Source organism: Muscardinus avellanarius, assembly GCF_963383645.1.
Source record: "Muscardinus avellanarius genome assembly, chromosome: 9".
Classification (NCBI taxonomy): domain Eukaryota; kingdom Metazoa; phylum Chordata; class Mammalia; order Rodentia; family Gliridae; genus Muscardinus; species Muscardinus avellanarius.
In genome coordinates, this window is record NC_137795.1 from 46,365,034 (window position 1) to 46,384,557 (window position 19,524).

At 43.1% G+C, this 19,524-nt stretch overlaps 1 protein-coding gene across 13 annotated transcripts in view; it reads left to right on the top strand.

Annotated features, from left to right (window-relative positions):
- Positions 1–19,524, top strand: part of SRPK2 (SRSF protein kinase 2) — a gene marked incomplete at both ends in the record, with an annotated part of 207,029 nt that overhangs the window by 176,105 nt on the left and 11,400 nt on the right. For 5 of the 13 annotated variants that reach the window (XM_080701020.1, XM_080701023.1, XM_080701017.1 and 2 more), the window contains 7 exons: positions 1,006–1,031; positions 2,804–3,050; positions 3,974–4,456; positions 12,058–12,158; positions 12,276–12,383; positions 17,603–17,672; positions 18,254–18,346. In XM_080701020.1, coding sequence (XP_080557146.1) covers positions 1,006–1,031; positions 2,804–3,050; positions 3,974–4,456; positions 12,058–12,158; positions 12,276–12,383; positions 17,603–17,672; positions 18,254–18,346 — 1,128 coding nt within the window. Of the gene's footprint in view, positions 1–1,005; positions 1,032–2,803; positions 3,051–3,973; positions 4,457–12,057; positions 12,159–12,275; positions 12,384–17,602; positions 17,673–18,253; positions 18,347–18,700; positions 18,794–19,524 lie in introns of all 13 variants that reach the window. The other 8 variants (XM_080701014.1, XM_080701016.1, XM_080701019.1 and 5 more) reach the window with 3 other exon arrangements.

Consider the following 19,524-nt stretch of genomic DNA (forward strand, 5'->3'; position numbering starts at 1 on the left):
TCATTAAAAGGCCATCTAAATTTTTACCTGCTGCCTCATCTATATCTGAACATTTTCTTTTGACCACTTCTCTACAGAGGAGAATATATAACAGTTTTCTTGTGTCTGCCATGTGGTCCTCAAGCTTTTCTTTTTCCTTTTTCCTAGCTTCAGTTTTGTTACAGTGTTTCCCTCTCTTCATTTAACATACTACATCAGTCTGAGTTTTAAGTGGTATATTTGGAATTATGAAAGTTCTAAGAGGATTGGGAAGAGGACTAAGTGGCTTGAGTATTAGCATACAAAGCTTTATTTCTAAAATCACAGAATTCAGTAATAGTAATAAAGTGTTGACAGCTTGCATGGCCTGTCACCGTGTCTGGGCCCTGCTGTGTTGTAAGACAGTTGAGGGTTATGGTCCCTTTGATCAGGGCTCTAAGGAGACACGCCCTCATCGTGTCTCACTCCCAGTGGAGAGTGGATCCTCAGCCAGCCTGTCAAGCATTTGATAACTAGTAGGCATCTACTGTGATTTCTAGAATAATTGCTGCAGCTTGCCATATTGTTACTAATAGAAGCTCTGTGCTATTTGTTATATTTTATTTGTATAAAGTGTGCCAAATAGATGTACATAAGATACATATGTAGGTATATGTAAGATGTGCATCTTCTCATTTAAATTGTTTATTTCCTTGTCTATAAACATTGTGTTTCAGTGACTGATTTGTGAACTCTGTTCCATTTCCTTAAATTGTTTGTTGGTACTTTGAGATTGACTGTTTTTGAAATTTATCATTTAGTTTTAGGTAAATCAGGGAAATGGCTTAGTCTGAATAGCTCTTCTGTGTCCTGTAAGAATAATTGAGTTGGGAAAACTTTTTAGAACCCTATGATAAAGAAGCTCTAATTTCTAAGTTTTTGAAATTGGATTGCCTTTAAAAGATAGTACTTATTTTACAGTTCAAATTACCTAAAAACTTGTGTCTGTTTTTCTCTAAACATCCATTTTGTTTTATTTTGTTTTAGTGAGTACGGCTCCACAGCAAAAACCTGTAAGTACATATATATTTCTATTTAGCATGTCAGAAGAGACTGTTCACTGTTGAGTTTTTCAAATAACAAATGTTCTAATGTATATTAATTTAAAAGGTAGATATAAGACTCCCTGTGGGTTTTTGTTACTGTTTTGATAATGGTGGTTGCACCCAAGGGCATTTTACCCTCCAAGCTACACCCCCAGCTGTTTTTATTTTTTGTTTAGGAACAAATTCTCACTAAGTTGCTCAAGGTCTGACTAAATTTTTGAGCCTTGTCTAGAACCTGTAATCCTCCTGTCTCAGCCTCAGTACTGAGGGCATGTGCCTCCATGCTCAGCTAAGATTCCCTTTTTTAAGTACAAGTGATTTTTGCAGAGTTGGCATAATCAAAGCTGTTGAAAGATTAGTCTTCCTTATGTACTTTCTGGGATACAGTGGCCAAGTTTGGTGAATTGTGAGGTTATGAGATAGTTTGAAGAGTGATTATTCCAAAACCATTTTACATTCCTTCTGATTGGCTTCGAAGTTTCTTGTTTTTCTAATGCTGTTTTAATTTTTTTGTCCAGCTCATTATTTAAATATGAGAGTATATTATTGTTTTTGGTCCTGTCAAAACATTGTGTCCAATGAATAGCCCTCAGTTTGACATGGGTGTTCCAATACAAGGAAGAGCTGTGAGAAATAGGCTCTTGGGGAGCCAAGGCATGACCACGGTCTCCCTTTACTTGCTGGCTTGAGTTCACTGGTCTGTGACGCTCTGGAAGTTCACATTAATTGGAGACAGACAAAACCTTTAGTTTTCATTTTTACCCATTTATTTCATATGCTCATTTGCTGTTTTCTCTTTTTTTTGGGTGGGTGGATACTGGAGGTTAATCCTAGGAGCATCTACCTTTAAGGCACACCTCCCAGCCGCTGCCCCCCCCCCTCTAGTGTGTGTTGATGGAACCCAGGGGTATTTGAAAGTTTTTATTTGGAAACAGGGTCTCTTAAGCCAGCAAGGCTGGCTTCGAACCTGCACAGTCCTCCTGTCTCCGGCTTCCAAGCACGGGATTAAAAGTGTGTGCCACCACGCCCAGCTCCCATTTTATTTTTGAAACAGAGTCTCACAGAGTTGTTGAGGGCCTCACTAAGATGCTGAGGTTGACTGCAAATCTTTGATCCTCCTGTCTCGGCCTCCCAAATACTGGAATTGCAATTATCTGCCACCATGTCTGGCTTTATGTGCTCATTTCTTTTTGGTACTAGGGATAGATCCCACGGTCATTCTATCTCTGAGCTACACCCCTAGCTCTATTTTTTATTCTTTATTTTGAAACAGGGTCTCACTCAGTTGCAGAGGGCTTCACTAAGTAGCTGAGGCAAGTCATGAACTGCGACCATCCTGTCTCAGCCTCCCAAATTCTGGGGTTACAAAAGTGTGCCACTACACCCGGCTTCATATTCTCAATTTTTAATGTTCATATCATCTTGGCTGTTACAACAGTTTAGTATGTGAGTCAAACTCAAAACAGTACTGTTGTCCACCTGTTTTAGCAGGCATTTCTTGTTCTTAATAAAGAGGTGAGAATTATGGAGTAGATCTAGCATTTACTTCTAGCCAGCACTGTGTTATCTCTTACCATAATCCTAACTATGAAACGGATTTTCTGTCTGGGCTTGTAATTGTAATTGAATATGATGTGAAAAACAGTGTTGGGATTTGCCATGCTACCAGGACATGTGCTATTATGTAGTACTTTGAAAAGAAGCAAACTGACCTGTGGTATTTTCTTAATATGTTGTAGATAGGAAAAATATCTAAAAACAAGAAGAAAAAGCTCAAAAAGAAACAGAAGAGGCAGGCTGAATTATTGGAAAAACGCCTACAGGAGATAGAGGAATTGGAGCGAGAAGCTGAAAGGAAAATAATAGAGGAAAACATTACCTCTCCTGTAACTTCCAATGAGCAAGATGACGAATATCGCCCAGAGGTGAAGCTAAAAGCAGCAGGATTAGAGGAAGCAGCTGAGGAAGAGACTGCAAAAGATAATGGTCAGTGGAACCTACAGCCGGTGTGCATGGGGTCCCAGAGCATCATGATTAGGGCCTAGCCAAGTCACCACGAGGCTGGCTTGTGCTAGTGCCTAATAGGAGGAGTCTTCTATCTCCACACTGAACAGTGTGGGGACTGCCTGTACTTCACCTATAGAATATTTGCCAGACATATGTTAACATCTCAAAGCAGTTTTGAAAACTGGAAAGTGTTTGAGTAATACTATGTCTCTATCATGATATTTATGGCCTTTCCTTTAATTCGTATTTAACTTTTTACCTAACTCTGTACCACAGAACCTTCTCTGAGGCCAGCAGAGGAGAGGGTGGAAATGGAAATTGAACTTTACCTATAAAATTATGTTTCTTTTATCTTATTTATTTATTTATTTATTATTTATTTATTTATTGTACTGGAGATTAAACCCCGAGAGGCATTATACCTCCAAAGTTCACCCCCAGGCCCCTTTTTAAAAAAAAGTTTTGTTTTGAAACAGTCTTGATAAGTTGCCAAGCATCTTGCTACTTGCTGAGGCTGTCCTTAAACCTGTGATCCTCCTGTCTTAGCCTTTCAAGTACTGGGATTACAGGCATGAACCTCTGGCTACTTATAAAATTATTTTCTCCAAAAACTAAAATAAGATTTAGAAAACCTACAGAGTTTCACCTGAAAGCCAAGAGGTATTTACCATGTGGTACATAAACACATTAAAGACTGTGTCTTAGCCAAGTATGGTGGTGCATGCCTACTATCAAGGTACTTGGGAGGCTGAAACAGGAGGATTGAAAATGCAAAGCCAACCTAAGCAATATAGCTCAGAGGTAGAATGCCCCTGGCTTCAACCTTTACTACCACCAAAAAAGAAAAAAAGTATCTTGTTGAAGGAGATAAGTCTTAATTCTTGAAATATCCACTTTTGAAGGTGAAGCTGAGGACCAGGAAGAAAAAGAAGATGCCGAGAAAGAAAATGTTGAAAAAGATGAAGATGATGTTGAACAGGAACTTGAAAATATAGACCCTACATGGATAGAGTCACCAAAAACCAATGGTCATATTGAGAATGGCCCATTCTTACAGGAACAGCAGCTAGAGGATGAAGAGGATGATGAAGATGACTGCCCAAATCCTGAAGAATATAACCTTGATGAGCCCAATGCAGAGAGTGATTACACATATAGCAGCTCTTATGAACAATTCAATGGTGAATTGCCAAATGGACAACATAAGATTCCAGATTCACAGTTTCCAGAGTTTTCCCCTTCATTGTTCTCTGGGCCCTTAGAACCTGTGGCCTGCGGCTCGGTGCTTTCTGAGGGATCACCACTTACTGAGCAAGAGGAAAGCAGTCCATCCCACGACAGAAGCAGAACAGTTTCAGCCTCCAGTACTGGGGATTTGCCAAAAAGTAAGCTTCCTTCCCCATCTGTTGTCCACTTTCAGTAGCCCCAGGGTTATGCCTTTGACAATTGCTGTGAAAGGAATTGTCCAGAGATGGTATAGCCTTGTACATGTGCATTAGTTGTTTTTATTTATTGTTTTTATGCTCATGAAGAAGTAACGTGCTTTAAAAAATATCCTGTGCTACTGGGCTTTCTCTTGTGCTTTGCTTATGAAATCCCACTTCTGAGCTTTTCTCATTCTTTCTATATTTATTCAGTGACATCAAACATTCATAAAACCCTGCTAGGTCTAGCAACCTTATGGCTTTCTTTTTCTTTTTCTTTTTTGTGGGTCTGGAGATGGAACCCAGGGGCATTCTACCTCTGAGCTACACCCCCTGCCCTATTTTTTATTCTTTATTTTGAAACCGGGTCTCACTAAGTAGGTGAGGTTGTCCGCGAACTGCAATCCTCCAGTCTCAGCCTCCCAAATGCTGGGATTACAAGCGTGCGCCACCATGCCCAGCTCTTATAGCTTTCTATAATGCATTACTTTAGTTTATAATCGTAACCTTTCTCATCTGCTTGTGTTATATTTAGTGTTTGTTTTATTTCTATTCAAGAAAACATCTGTCTGTTCTTTGGCTATATTGAAAAAGAAATACCCTTTTTTTTTTTTTTTAATACTGGGAACTGAATTCAGGTGTACTCCACCTCTAAGCTATATCTCCAGCTCTATTTTATTTTGAAACAGAGTCTGGTAACTTATGGCACATTGACCTCAAACCTGTGATCCTCCTGTCTCAGCCTCCCAAGCTCTACCATACCCACTTTATCTTGACCTTTTTTTATGGTATTGAACCCAATATATTTTACCACTGAGCTATACTCCTAGCACTATTTTATTATTTTTATTTTGAAACAGTGTGTCATTAAGTCACTGATGGTTTCACTAAGTTATTCTAAGGCTGGTCTTGTGCCTGTCTGAGCCTCCCAAGTACTGCAATTACACAGTCACCTGCCAGGATGCCTGGCCCAGGGCTATGAGTTTAAAAGAAGTGGCATGGATTTAAGACATGATGGCAAATCATAGATTGAATTTTGTGTTCTTATCTATCCAAGACCCTGTTTTATTTCAAACCCTATTTTGGGAGCACATGACATATTGAGGAGTGACTTCAGTAAGCGAAAACTGGGCATCACAGTTGGGTTCCACAGTAGCAAAGCTCAGAAAACTCCTCTGCTCCCTCTGCTGACAAGAGTGCTTACCACACAGCGCATAATGTATGAGTCAACTCTGCCCCAGGGATTCTTTGACTCCTTCCCTGTACCTCAGGGAAACCAGCTCTGCTCATTAATCACAGGCTGTGATTAGCCATCCAAGTGTATGCTGTCTCGTCTTTGAAGTGAACCCTGGAGCATTCTACCTCCAAGATACACACCTAGCCTTTTTTATTTTGAAAGAGTGTCTTGCTAAGTTGCCGAGGCTGGTCTCAAACCTATCATCCTTAAGTCCTGCCTCCAAAGTCCTTGAATTATAGGCGTGCACCACTGTGCCTGGTTCTAGCATGTGTTTTCTTTATTTAGTGAGACATGGTACGCTCCCGGTCAACTTTGCTCTGGCCAAGGAATGTTCAAAAGCTTCCCATGTGGATTCATTTGTAGAAAAGGGCTGCAATAAAATATACCTTCTCTACATTTATTGTTGTTATTGCTGCTCAATTTTCATTCACAGATTCCTATATTTAGTCATTTACTTAAGTCACTTTTTATTATTTTACAAGTGCTTCCTTCAGGCAGTGGCTTTTAATATATATTATTAAATCCCAGTTCAAAACCTAATAGCTTTGGAACTTTTGTTTCTTAACCTCTCTAGGCCTCAGTTTCTTCTTCTGTCCTAGGAAAAAAATGTTTACCTCTAGGGCTGTTATTAGTATCAAATTTCGTGTGTGTGTGTGTGTGTGTGTGTGTGTGTGTGTGTGTGTGTGTGTGTATTACTGGGGACTGAACACAGGGACATTCTACCTCTGAGCTATACCCCCAGAACTATTTTATTCCTTATTTTGAAATAGGGTTTCACTAAGTGTGGAGGACTTCACAAGTTGCTGAGGATGATCACTAACCTGCGATCTTCCTTTCTCATCCTTTCAAGGACTGGGATTACAAGTGTGTGCCACACCTGGCTAAATTGCTCAGATTTAAAGACTCCATGGGCACCCTCATCTTTTGATGTGAGATGTTGCTGTTATCCCAGGCAGGGTGAGAGGGTGTGACTCAGACCTGAGCTCCACTCCCTGGACCCTTCTGCCTTTGCGCCTGAGCTTCACTCCTCCCTCTGCTTTGCATGCTCCATCCACTTTGTCCTGCTCATCCCCAGGCAGTTCTTAAATATTGACATTCCCCTGATCGATGTTCTCAGCCCATTCTCCTGACACCGCAGTCTCTCCCTAACAGACTTTTGCCTGTCTGATTTTTACTGCTTTCTGTGTAGCATTGATCCCCAAATCCCTGTTCATTTACTCAATTTTATCAAACCCTAACAGTATGCTAGGCCATGGTGTGTGTATCAAGGATAAAATGGCCAACCAAACCAGCAGTGTGTCTGCCCCCCTGCTTGCATTCGCAAGGAGAAGGCAACCAATGAGAGCCAGCTCCATTGGACAGCTGTGGGTAAAGTCGGCCATGGAGTGGTGGGGTGCTCCAGAGTGGGTCTCCCTGGCGAGGTAGCCTTTGGTCAGAGGCCTAAAGGAACCAGGAAGCAAGTCCAAAACCCAAGAACAGTACCTCCTGACAGGCGTCTCTCTCTCTCTGCCGTCCTGTGCTATAGGTCCAGTTACCCAGCATCTCTGTGTCATACACAGATGTCACACAGGTGGAAACCAGAGCAGTTCCCTGCAAACTGGCTAAACATACTGCTTTTTTCTTGTTTTTTACTCCCTCTTTTCTCTCATACCCAGTAAGTCACCACACCCTGCCAGTCATATGTCCTAAGCGGGTCCTGAGGTGAGCATGGTGTCCCTGCATTGTTACAGCGCTCCTTATGCTTCCCTTGGCTTTGTGTTCACCCTGGTCCCATCTCCACTTGCCTTTCAAATTGCTCCTGTTAGTTGCTGTTAGACTGTCTTTGTAATAATACTATTCAGATTGTTTTATTCTTCTGCTCAGTTTTTCACTGTTCTCCATAATTTTTTTTTTTTTTTTTTTTGGTACCGGGGATGGAACCCAGGGCCATTCTACCGCTGCCCACCCTCAGCACTATTTTTTAAAAATTCTTTCTATTTTCAAAACAGGGTCTCAGTTGGGAAGGGCATTGCTTAGTAGCTGAGGCTATCTGTGAACGACAATCCTCCCGTCTCCGCCTTCTGATTGCTGGGATTACAGTCATGCGCCACCATGCCTGGCTTGTTCTGCATAATTCTGAGCAGTCGTCTGCGTAGTGGAGTATGTGTATCCATCCACTGAGCTGAGGAATTATTAGAACATATCTTTTTTTTTTTTATGGGGAATTGAACTCAGGAGTGCACTACCTCTGGGTCTTACTAAATTACTACACACTGGCCTCCAATTTGTGATCCTCCTGTCTCAGCCTCCCAAGTACTGGGATTATTAACATGTGCCTCCATGCATGGCTAATATCACTGTATTTTTTTAAATTATTTTGAAAGAAGAATGCAGTTAACAACTCCATGTCTCTCCCATGATTCAAAATTGACATTTTGCTACATTGAGTACATTTACATATAAACACGCAGAAACTATGTGTTGTAGATATTAGGATACTTTACTCCTAAGTACTTCATATTTGTTCCTGAGAGATGGAGTAGGGTATTCTCTCTCAAAATAGTATATGATAAAACAATATGGGTACTTCCTTTGTTCCCTAGCAGGCCTCAGCAGTATTTTTCCTCTCTTCTTATTGGCTGTACTTTTCTTAATTGTATATTCATTACTCATTTTCATTATTTTCTCTTAACACTTTGAGAGCACAGTATTTTTTTTACCTTTGTATCCTCAGCATCTAAATGCTAAGGTCTACTTACTGACTAATGATACCTGGTTATATCCTCATTTTCCCTTTTTCTCACCTTTTTCTATTCACGCTAAAACCTTACTGTGTGCAGCACACATGTCCTTCCGAATGTCCCTGCCTGTTGTCAGGTAAACATGCCTCATGCTGTACAGACCTTTTTAGTGCTGTTGAAGTTCTAGGGACCGGGCAGGAGCGCCTTAAACTGTCGTTTGTGTGGAGGCACTCCAGTTTGGTTTCTCGCTTGAGCACGCCTCCCGTGGGGAGGAAGTTTTTATTTCTTCGGTGTGAGGGGTATACTGTTGAGGCATGTTGTTGACAAGCAGTTGCTGTGAACATGAGACAAGGGAGGCAAGCTTTGGTGGGAGAATGTGTAGGCTGGGGCCAGATTGAGATGTTTCTGAAGAACTGCTGCACCAAGCTAAGGATGCAGACTTCCTAGAGTAGTTGGACAGCCATTGAAGAGCGAGACATGGAGGCAGGCTCCGCTTATGCTCATCAGCTGTGAAACGCCATGGACGTATTTTGGCTTGTGTCATCTGAAGGACGAAGGCCGTAAGCAGAGTGGTGGTGGTGTTCTTGCCCACATGGTCCGTGTGGAGTCCTCCTCTGCCATCCATTGCCGTCATTCCTTGTCCAGGCTCTCCCAGCCTCCGGCTCATCTTACCCTGCTCTGCTCACCAGGCTCTTCTCTATATAGCACCCTCAGGCATCTTTTTATTTTATTTTTTATTTATTTATTTGGTACTGGGACTTGAACCCAGAGGCATTCTACTTCCAAGCTACACCCCCAGCCCTTTTCTTACTTTTTATTTTGAAACAGGATCTCACTAAGTTGCCCAGGCTGGTCTCAAACCTGTAATCTTCTTGTCTCAGCCTCTCAAGTACTGGGATTACAGGCATAGGGCATTATGCCAGGCTCCATAGACATCTTTTTAAAACATAATTCTCACCTCTTCTCCCCCCCTCCCCCCCCAAGCTAACAATACCCTGAGACATTCCTTGTGAAGCTTACCTGCCCTTCACAATCTTGTGCCCTGACAGTGCTCTAAGGTAGCATGCCTTGTCTGTGCCACTCACACTGGCTTCCTAAAATCTCTCAAAATGACCAGCTTGTAGCCAGGCGTGGTGGCACATGCTTGTAATCCTAGTACTTGGGAGGCTAACACAGGAGGGTCACAGGTTCACAGCCAGCCTTTGGCAAGTACTGAGACTGTTACCCACCTGTTTCAAAATAAAAATAATATTAGGCTAGAGTGTAGCTCCGAAGTGGAATGCCCCTGGGTTTAATCCAAGTACAAAACAATGACAACAAAAATAAAAAATTTTCAGCTTGTCTCTGCGTTTGTATTTCCTCTCTCTTCTGTCTAAAACTTTCCTCCCTCCATGCCTGCCTTGTTTCAGGCCTGTCCTTGCCTGTCACTTTCTCAGGAAGGACCTCCATTATCTAACACCTTCATTATCTATCACCTTTCTTCATTGTGTAGTTGCCTGTTATGGTGTATAAATCACTCATTTAATTGCTTTATTTCCCATATTTCTAGCCACCATGTGAGTTTCTTAAGTTGGGACTTATGCTGTGTTCTCAGTGCCAAGACAGCACCTGGCACACAGAACGGACTCAGTAACTCTTTGTTGAGCCAGTGAGTCAGTTGTTGACATTAAATCTCCTGTGTCTTCTGTGTCCTTGGGCCTGGTATTGACATTCTACAGGGTAGGGTGGTTGTGCCTTCCTGATAGGATGTTCAGAATATAAAGGAGTCGTGTGTGCCCCACACAGAGCTATGCACACTTGGGATGCAACAGCTCATCAATCCACTTGCTGCTGCTTGTCATCTCAGTGGGTTCTGGGGCGGCTTCTAATGGAATGAATTGTCACAGTGTCACCTAGAGACTGGTTAATCAGCCAGTGACCTAAAGCCCCCAGCACTTTCTGAGTTCACACTCCCCCTACTTACTCCTTCCTTGCCGGGAACTGGCAGTAGTTGCAGGGTTTTCATTTTGGAAGAGAGTCTACACCAGTTTGTTGTTGAGCATCGTCAGTGAGAAGGAAGAGCTTTGTCTAGTCAGCATGGGGTAACTAATTCTGAGGAAGTGACCTGATTTGTTACAACACAAACATGGAGTGACTGTGCAGCAGTCCGAGTACCCTTGTGTTCATATGGCCTTTGGAGCATTGCATTCAGGCAGCCTACCACAGGAGCTGTCACACTGAGCAAAGACATCAGAGTCTCTTTCATCTCCACTTGCATTCTTGTACAATTAAATTATTGCGATTAAATTACCTAGGCATCATTTAGAATACATTGTGAGCTCACGGTTTATAAACCTGAACTGGGAGAATAAATAGCATGTCACCAAAGAGATTTTGTTTAGTGAACATAAACAAGGAATAGTAATTACAATGAAACTGTATTTAAAGATGTGGTGATGGTGTCTCTGAAAGTGTATTTCCTCTCTTGTAATTGAATTATGCAGCTCCTGGGAGGTGTCTTTTAAACAACAACTAGTAGTGGGAGGCAGATTACAGATTGTCTCCTCCCTCTTGAGTACCGGCAGATAAAAACCAGCTCAGTTACCCGCTTTCACGAGTAAAAGAAATCAAATCTGCCTGTGGTTAAGGGGTCCACAGACTCTCTGACATAGCTACATCAGCGTCTTCTCTCGTTAGGCCTTTGTTATGAATTGTTAGGAAGAAGTCACCCTTGTGCTCCTCCTTCCCTACCTGCTTATTGGTCCTCCACAATCCCAGGGGGAGCCTCAGCTGGCCACACAGGGGAAACCCAAGGATCTAGCCATTTAGCCTGATGCTGTCCTAAGTCTCCTGTGCTTGTTATTTATATTTCGGTTTCTTGAGGAGAGGTGGTCCCTTCCTCTTCTTTCTTTCCGCAAAGTGTTTTGACATAGGCTAGTCTTATAACTTGTAGTCCAGTTCTGTAAATCTGAAATTCCTCTTGGTTCTCCTTGATTAAGTGACAGGAGGGATTCATCTAGTGGTTTCTAGGATTGTCTCTTTCTCTATTGAGTCAGCACTTTTTATACTTATCCTGGAACGCTATTCTTATCCACACACACATTTTGCCTTCTCTTGTAAATCTCTCTGCTGCTTTCTTGTTCATCATTTCCTGAGTTTTCCTGTGTTTCTTTCCTCTGCTCATATCTGGCCTTTGGTGATGTCCCACTGTGAATCAGCATCCTTCTCAGGAGTGGTGCAGACAAAGAGCAGGTGCACAAGGTGGTTTCTGGCCGGCCTAGGTCATGAGACTGAGGAGAGACCTTGAGAGTTAACACATGGGCTTTAATTCTTTCAGCTCCTCAGGAGCCCTCCATGGAAGCCGTGTCAGTGCTCTAGATCTTAGGGCCTTGGTACTGTCTGCTGGGCTTCCTTGCCTATGTAGGATTTGCTGTGGAATTGAACTTTCTCAAGAAATAAAAATAAAAATTTTTTATTCTGTTGAATTTAGCTTATAGAATTCCAGGCTTAAATGATCATCTCCTTGCTCTTCTGGGAAAGGAGGCTATCGGCCTGGCCAACATTATGCTTACACACGAAAACCCCTCGTTCCAGTCACTGACTATGCTACTGTTTGTCCATGCCAGCAAAAACCCGGGCCGCCGACTTGTTGGTGAATCCCCTGGATCCACGGAATGCAGATAAAATTAGAGTAAAAATTGCTGACCTGGGAAATGCTTGTTGGGTGGTAAGTAGAGTTTTCTTTCTAAAACATTATGATCATGATTCTGTGTGAGAAGACACCTTATTTTTCCTTTTTTTAACGTCTGTGTTCCTTCATGGTAATGCGTCTGTTTCTTTCCAGCATAAACACTTCACAGAAGACATCCAGACACGTCAGTATAGATCCATAGAGGTTTTAATAGGAGCAGGCTACAGTACACCTGCAGACATTTGGAGTACAGCATGCATGGTAAGAACAACCTTTGTTTTCTTTCCTGGGACTTGGCTCTTCCCTTCAATATTCTTGGTAGGGCAAGGCTTCCTGGGTCATGTGGTCTCCACTTTTTCCCTCTATGGGATGGATGAGGGGAAGAAGGTGGCTGCCCTGAGTTTCTTTAGGAATTAGAAGAGCTCTCCAAGATCCCATTCCTCCTATCTGTGTCTGACTCATTTAGTCCTAGGGTTTTTCTAACTAAGGTGGCTGCCATTTCTGATTTAAACTGATCAAAACTATCATTACTGTCTTCTTGCATGACTTTGAATACCCTAACATTAATAAAACTTTTTGTGTGTGTGTGGTGGTACTAGGGTTCCTGGAAGCCCTTCTACCTCCGGGCTACACTCCCAGACCTATTTTTTATATTTTTATTTGGAAACAGAGTCTCTTAAGCCAGAGCAAGCGGCTGGCTTCGAAACTGTGCGATCCTCCTGTCTCCGCCTCCCAAGCACGGGGATTACAAGCGTGTGCCACCATGCCCGGCTAAAACATTTTAATATATTAGAAGCACAAGCTAATAAAAATATGTATGTCAACAACAACAAAAAGCATTGGAAGTATGTGCTGGAACTCACCTGTGATTCTAGTGTTTAAGACCAGTCTGGGTAACTTAGCAAGACTCTGTCTCCAAATAAAAGGGCTGGGGATGTAACTCTGAAACAGAACACCTCTGTGTTCAATCCCCAGTACTGTGTTGGGGGGTGGTTGGAAAAATTCTCCTCAGATGCGTTAAGGCCTTTTTGTTTTCTGGCTCTGGTCTTATGAGAGATGGTCTCTTCTTCAACCCTGTGTAGCCTATTGTCCTAAGACTCATTTGACACAGTGATTTCTCGGAGTTGCTTTTGCGTGCCCAAATGCATGAGGATTGTGCTGGGCTTCCCTTTCCCTGATATGGGGGAGGGAGGAAGATGAGACCACTGTCTCTGAGAGAGATTTGTCTGAGCTGGGAGGCAGAGGCCTGACAGGGCACCTCTGTGAGTTCAGACAGAGACACAGCCTTCCTAATCTCTTTGTGGGAGAGGAAGGGATTTTCCTATATACCAGTATGTAATCTTTTTATAAAGCAAAACCTACATAGAGACTGTTCTGGTGCAGTCAGTTCATTCCCCTATAGAAGGTGGTGAAGCTTTCCTAGGGCAGCCAAGATCTTAATACATAAGTGAAATTTGGGTTTTCAACTCCCTCTGGTCCTACAGTACAACTTTTTGCCATGTGCTCCAAGTTGGTGAATTGATGAGCATGCATGGTCTTCCATCCACGAGCCAGCTTCTGTTTCTCTCTTAACACTTTTTTTTCTGGCAGTTCAGCACCTTCCTCTCAGTGGGCTTTACTTTGTCTTTGCTAATCCTAGTTTGTTATTTCTTATCCAAATTCTCTTCTGATAGCTAAGTGAAACAGTTCGCTTGTAAGGCTTAGTACTTGCTTTCTATTTTTTTTTAAAAGGCAATGTAGAATAAATATGATAATTTACTATTGTTCAGAGGTATATTTAACAATTCTTTTGGATTTTTGAAATTTATGTTCTGTAGTGCTAAATGGAAGCATTGTTTTAAGTACATAGGGCCAGATGATGAGAACAATTAGATGTTTTGTATCTTTTAAGATACCATGATCTTAGGCAACTTACCTGGCAAGATAGATCTGAAACTCTGTGGCTGTCTATATTTATGTTGCTCTATTTGTAATATCAGGTGGTAATTTTAATATTACTAAAAGTTTTAGTTTTAACGTGAGTATCAAAAACCAGGTCCCAGTCTTAGCAAAGTATGGCTAGGAATTGTTGAAGGAAGTGGCAGACATGTTGTTGTTCCTTTAACTGTAGAGACTGCTGCATGGAAACGCACTTGCCTTGCACTGTGCTACTTAAGGACATAGCCAGGCTGAGTCTGTAAGCCACGGGAGGCAGAGGCCAGCTAGTGGGAAGGGAGTGCTTGGAACAGCCATGCTGTAGAGAGCAGTGACCCATTCCAGGCGGCAGTGCAGCCAACCTGCACTTGTCTCCAGTAACACGGAAGGCCATGTGTCATGGCTGCCCTAAATTAGGTTCCAAGACCTCTTTCAACTATGAAGTTGTCCTGCGCTTCTAATTTTGGATGTTGAGTTGGTGACATAACCAGAAAAGTAGGACAGAGTCACAGATGTAGAAGCGTGTTGGACAGTCTTACTCTAGATTGTCTTCTTTCGCCTTAGGGTTGTCCTTGCGCATCAGTCCCCTGTCCTCCACCCTCTCACACACACACAGAATCCCAGGGGGAAGCAGTTGTGTCCTTTCAGCTTCCTCCTCCCCAAGGGTGGGCTTCCACAGTGCTGCTTGTGGGGATTCTGTCCAGTCAGCAATTGTCAGTGTGATTTCTCATTAAGGGGTCCCTTCATTGCCGAAGCTGGAGGCTGCAACTGAGAGGAGGCAGTGTTTCCTTACCCTATGCTTTTTTATTTCGGAGTCCTGGGGATTGAACCCAGGGTCTACCTCTGAGCTACACACAAAGCCCTATTTTATTTTTCCATTTGAAATGGACTCATTAGGTTGCTGAGAGCCTTTTTTCTGAGGCTGTCCTCAAACTTGATCATCCTCTTTCTTAGCCATCCAAATACTGGAATTACAGATGTGCTCCTTACCCAGCTAAGAGAACGCTTAGGTGATGTATCTTGGCGTTGGGCATTAAGAAGGATACATAACTAGACTGGAGTGTTTGGAGCATTATTTAAAAGAGCAAGTGCAGGACTAAGGTGAGTTACAGCACAGAGCTCTCTTTGGAATTGCCCTCAAGATGGCCTCTCACTAAATTAATTGCTTAACAGGCTAAAAACACACTGCTGGCTGTTATGTAATGCAGTTCTGCTTGGAGCTGTGGCCAGAATCAGGTTTCCTTCCCTGATTGGGAGTCTGCTTACCTCTTATTTTTGCATATTGGGTGAAGAGGAAAGACCCAGGGAGGACCTCCGTGCACTTTGCTGTACCTTCAAGCATTTGTAGCCCTGCAGTGGCTGGCTCGAGACTGATGTGGCTGTCTTGCACAGACCTATATCACAAGAATCCATATTTGTGAACTAGAGCTTATCACAGGGATAACAGTCTCATCATCCTGCTGCCTTCCTTAAACTGATTCATGTCTTTTTGTTTATTAAAAAAAGGGGGAGAAGAGTGTTTGAGTAGATGTGGTCCTGGGCTTACTGTGCCCATTCTTGGTTTGTTTGAGTCAGTGCCAGTGTGATGGACCCTCCTCCAGGTAGACAGACCGTTCCTCGATGGCCTTTGCAGCACTCTGAAAGGGGGAGCTCATTCAGAGTAGCAGTAAATGTGGGAGAAATTTGAAATGGCATTTAACTTTGTGTGTGTGTGTGTGTGTGTGTGTGTTGCTGGGGATTGAACCCAGGGGCATTCTACCTCCAAGCTACACTCCCAGCCTTATTTTTTATTCTTTATTTTGAAACAGGGTCTCACTGAGTTGCAGAGGCCCTCACTAAGTAGCTGAGGCTGTCCCTGAACTACAGTCCTCCTGTCGCAGCCTCCCAGGTACTGGGATCACATGCCTGGCTTAACATATTTCTTTTGCTATATTTAGAAACATAGTTTTGATCAGCAGAGTAATAGCAGTTGATCTTTTGATATGTTGTCAACCAAATTAATCTCATGGTCCTGAGATCCAGGGAAATAGAATCAAATGGCCTGTGGTACACTGTCATGCATAGGATAGTAGGCAGTAAGCCGGAAGCAACTCCTTTTCACAGCCTCAGGAGACCTGCAGGGTGATCTGTTTCATCTGGCTCCAGGGACTTTTTTGGTTCTAGGTTTGAGTTAAAGATGAATGAAATTGACTTAATCAGCTTTTTGTTTCTTTGGCCAAAATACCTGACAAGAACAATTTAGAAATGGAAAGATTTTTTCTGGTTTTGGGGTTTTGGAGTCCTCAGTTCATGATGGATTCATTCTTGTCACTCTGGGCCTTCCTGAGGTGAGGCATGACATCACATTGGAGGGTGTGAGGAGGAATGCTGCGCAGTTCATGGCAGAGAGACAGGAAGCAACCAGAGTGCACCTCCAGTGGTCTGCTTCCTCCATCTACGTTCTACCTCCAGTAGTCCAGCAATCCACTGAAGAGGTTAGAGCCCTCAGGATCCTGTCATTGCCAAAAAGCACCCCTCCACTTCTGAACCTCATTGGTGTGTGTGTGTGTGTGTGTGTGTGTGTGTGTGTGTGTGTGTGTGTATGTGTGTGTGTGTTTGCATTTGCTTGCTGGGGATTGAACCTTGGGGCATTCTACCTTCAAGGTATACTCCCTATGTATATTTTCTTGTTTTTTTTTTTTTCTTTCTTTTTTTTCTCCCTACATTACTGGGATTGAACTCAGAGACATTCTGCCTCCGAGCCACACTTCTAGGCCCATTTTGTTCTTTATTTTGGAATAGGGAACTAAGTTGCAGAGGGCCTCACTAATAACTGAGGCTGGCTGCGAACCTGAGATCCTCCTGTCACAACTTCTCAAGAACTGGGATTACAAGCCCAGTCCACCACTCCAGTTTTGTTGGTTATTTGGAGACAGGATTTCGCTAAGTTGCAGAGGGCCTCACTAAGTTTCTGGAGCTGAAAGTGAACCTGTCATCTTCCTGTGTCGGTCTTCCAGGTACTAGGATTACAGCCATGTGCCACCACACCTGGTGTGTACATTGTTTCTCACACATGAGTTTCTGGGGGACATTCCTCATCCAGTGAATAACAGAAACAGTGATGAGACAGGTGCTGAAATGCTAAAATAGTCCTTGTGAAGCTCTGTGACCCAAGAAAATAGCGTCACGTGCCACACAGCAGCCAGGGTAGCATGGTGCTGAGGGCTGGCACTGGACTCAGAGCAGCCTGATGGAAGCCTGGGTTGGAGCTTCATCCTTCCATTGGTAGACTGCTCTGTGCCAGCAGGCCTGCACAGGTGCTGCTGACTCACTGATGGTACTGTTCTGCTTCCTGCAACACGGGGAGAATACATAACCTTTACCACTTCCATTACAAGAGATATAAAAATATTCCTGAAGCTTCTCTAAACGTTTTGAGAAAAGAAACAACAGGGTTGAGGCACATCAGGAGGCTTTGGTTTGGTTGAAAGCCTCACACAATGTAGGTCTCTTCTGTAATTGAGGCCTTAAAGGCACTGACTGGGGCTCATCTCTGAAGTGCTCAGTATGTGTCTCTTGTACCCTAGGCATTTGAGCTGGCAACAGGAGATTATTTGTTCGAACCGCATTCTGGGGAAGACTATTCCAGAGATGAAGGTGAGTGTCACTGCTGAATATCTAAGTCTGGATGTGCTTGTCTTGAACTTCTAGAGAGTTTTGTGTTCTGGTACTGAAATAGAGCCACATGTTGGTTTTCAAACACCAAATTCAGTTGCTTTCCCTTTGTGTTTGCAGCCCCCTCCGCCTCCAGGAATGGGCAGCACCTGCCTGGCACAGGCGGCTCTCTGGAGCCTCGGGCCTCAGGCTGCCTCTGCTCCTGGCCTTCCTTAGCATATTAGCTGGCAGGGAGGGTGGACTAAGCAAACCCCAGAGCCTCTCTGGAGGCGTCCTTTTACCCACTGATGTGCTGCCATGTATGGGAGCCTATTTGAAAACCAGGGAATTGTGGCTTGAATTCCATCTGTTAACTGACCGTTTCCATGCTTGCTTGTGATGCTGGGGTGGCCTTGGGCGAACTGTGCTCAGTCACTGTTGATGCTCCAAATGGCGCCTCTGCATGGATGTGCTGCAGACATTGTTGATTTGAATCTATTTCTGATTTTTTTTTTTTTACTAATTTCACTTTTCCCCTCTTCTTTTACCCCCCCCCCCATATCCTTTTTTTCTCTCCTCCATAGACCACATAGCCCACATCATAGAGCTACTAGGCAGTATCCCAAGGCACTTTGCTCTGTCTGGAAAATATTCTCGGGAATTCTTCAATCGCAGAGGTAGTACCTCTTCTTTTTGAAAAGCGCCACGATGCAGACAGAAATGGAATAGCAGCTGCCGATTGTAGCGTTAATGGTGACAAAGTCATTTCTTCTAAATTCCAAACAACCGAACAGAATTCCTGTGCTGATATAAAGTTGATGGGAAGACCATGTTTGCTGCCTCTTCTGCGGGTCACCCTGTGCGCTGGACCCTTCTTGGGCCCAGGACAGCTAGGTGTCCTCCAGCTCTGGTTCCTGATCATTCAGGTCACGCTCTGTTTCTGTCTGCGCGGGCGGTAGTAGTGTCTGCATGCAGTGTACTGATTAAACTGTCGTGTGTTTCTGTTTTGCTGGCAATGTTTCCCAATGCAGATCACATAGCATTGATCATTGAACTACTGGGGAAAGTCCCTCGAAAATACGCTACCTTGGGGAAATATTCCAAGGAGTTTTTCACCAGAAAAGGTAACGGTATTTATGCAACACTAATTTTCAGCATAATCCTCTCCCAAAAGGAGAAATTGTGCATTCATGTTTGGGCAGTGGAGAAAGACCTGGACTTTTACAACTGTGGAATTTTGCTGAAGAACCTTTTCAAGAAATAATACTGAACCATCTGATATTTATGGAATAAGAATTTGTAAGAAAATAACCTTTCTAAAATCCTTTTTGTCCTCACCTCTCACCACTCTGAAACACCAATCTGTGCATCCAAATATTTGTAAGAGGACTTTTAAGTGATTTTTAGGAAATCTTTAGATTATGTTTCCGTTTCCATGTTCCGTTCCCTTGTAGTGGAACAGAGGCAGCTTAGAGATTGGACTTAATGAATATTCATGCGGTCTTGTCCTCTTTTGCCTGCCTGAGCTATTGCTAGAGTAGGTGTAAACCTGTGAAATGCCATGCACTCCACAGCGGAGGATTCAGTTCTCATTTTCCCCTGTGTTGTCTCACACTATATTTTAGGCGCGTTTTTTTGTTTGTTTGTTTGATTTTATTGTACTGGAGTTGGAACCCAGGGACATTCTACCTCCTAGCTATACCTCCAGCCCTATTTTTTATTCTTTATTTTGAAACAGGGTTTCACTGAGTTGCAAAGGGCCTAAGACTGAGGCTGTCCGAGAGCCAGGATCCTCCTGTCTCAGCCTCCCAAATGCTGGGATTACAAGTGTGCATCACCGCAACTGGCTCTTACT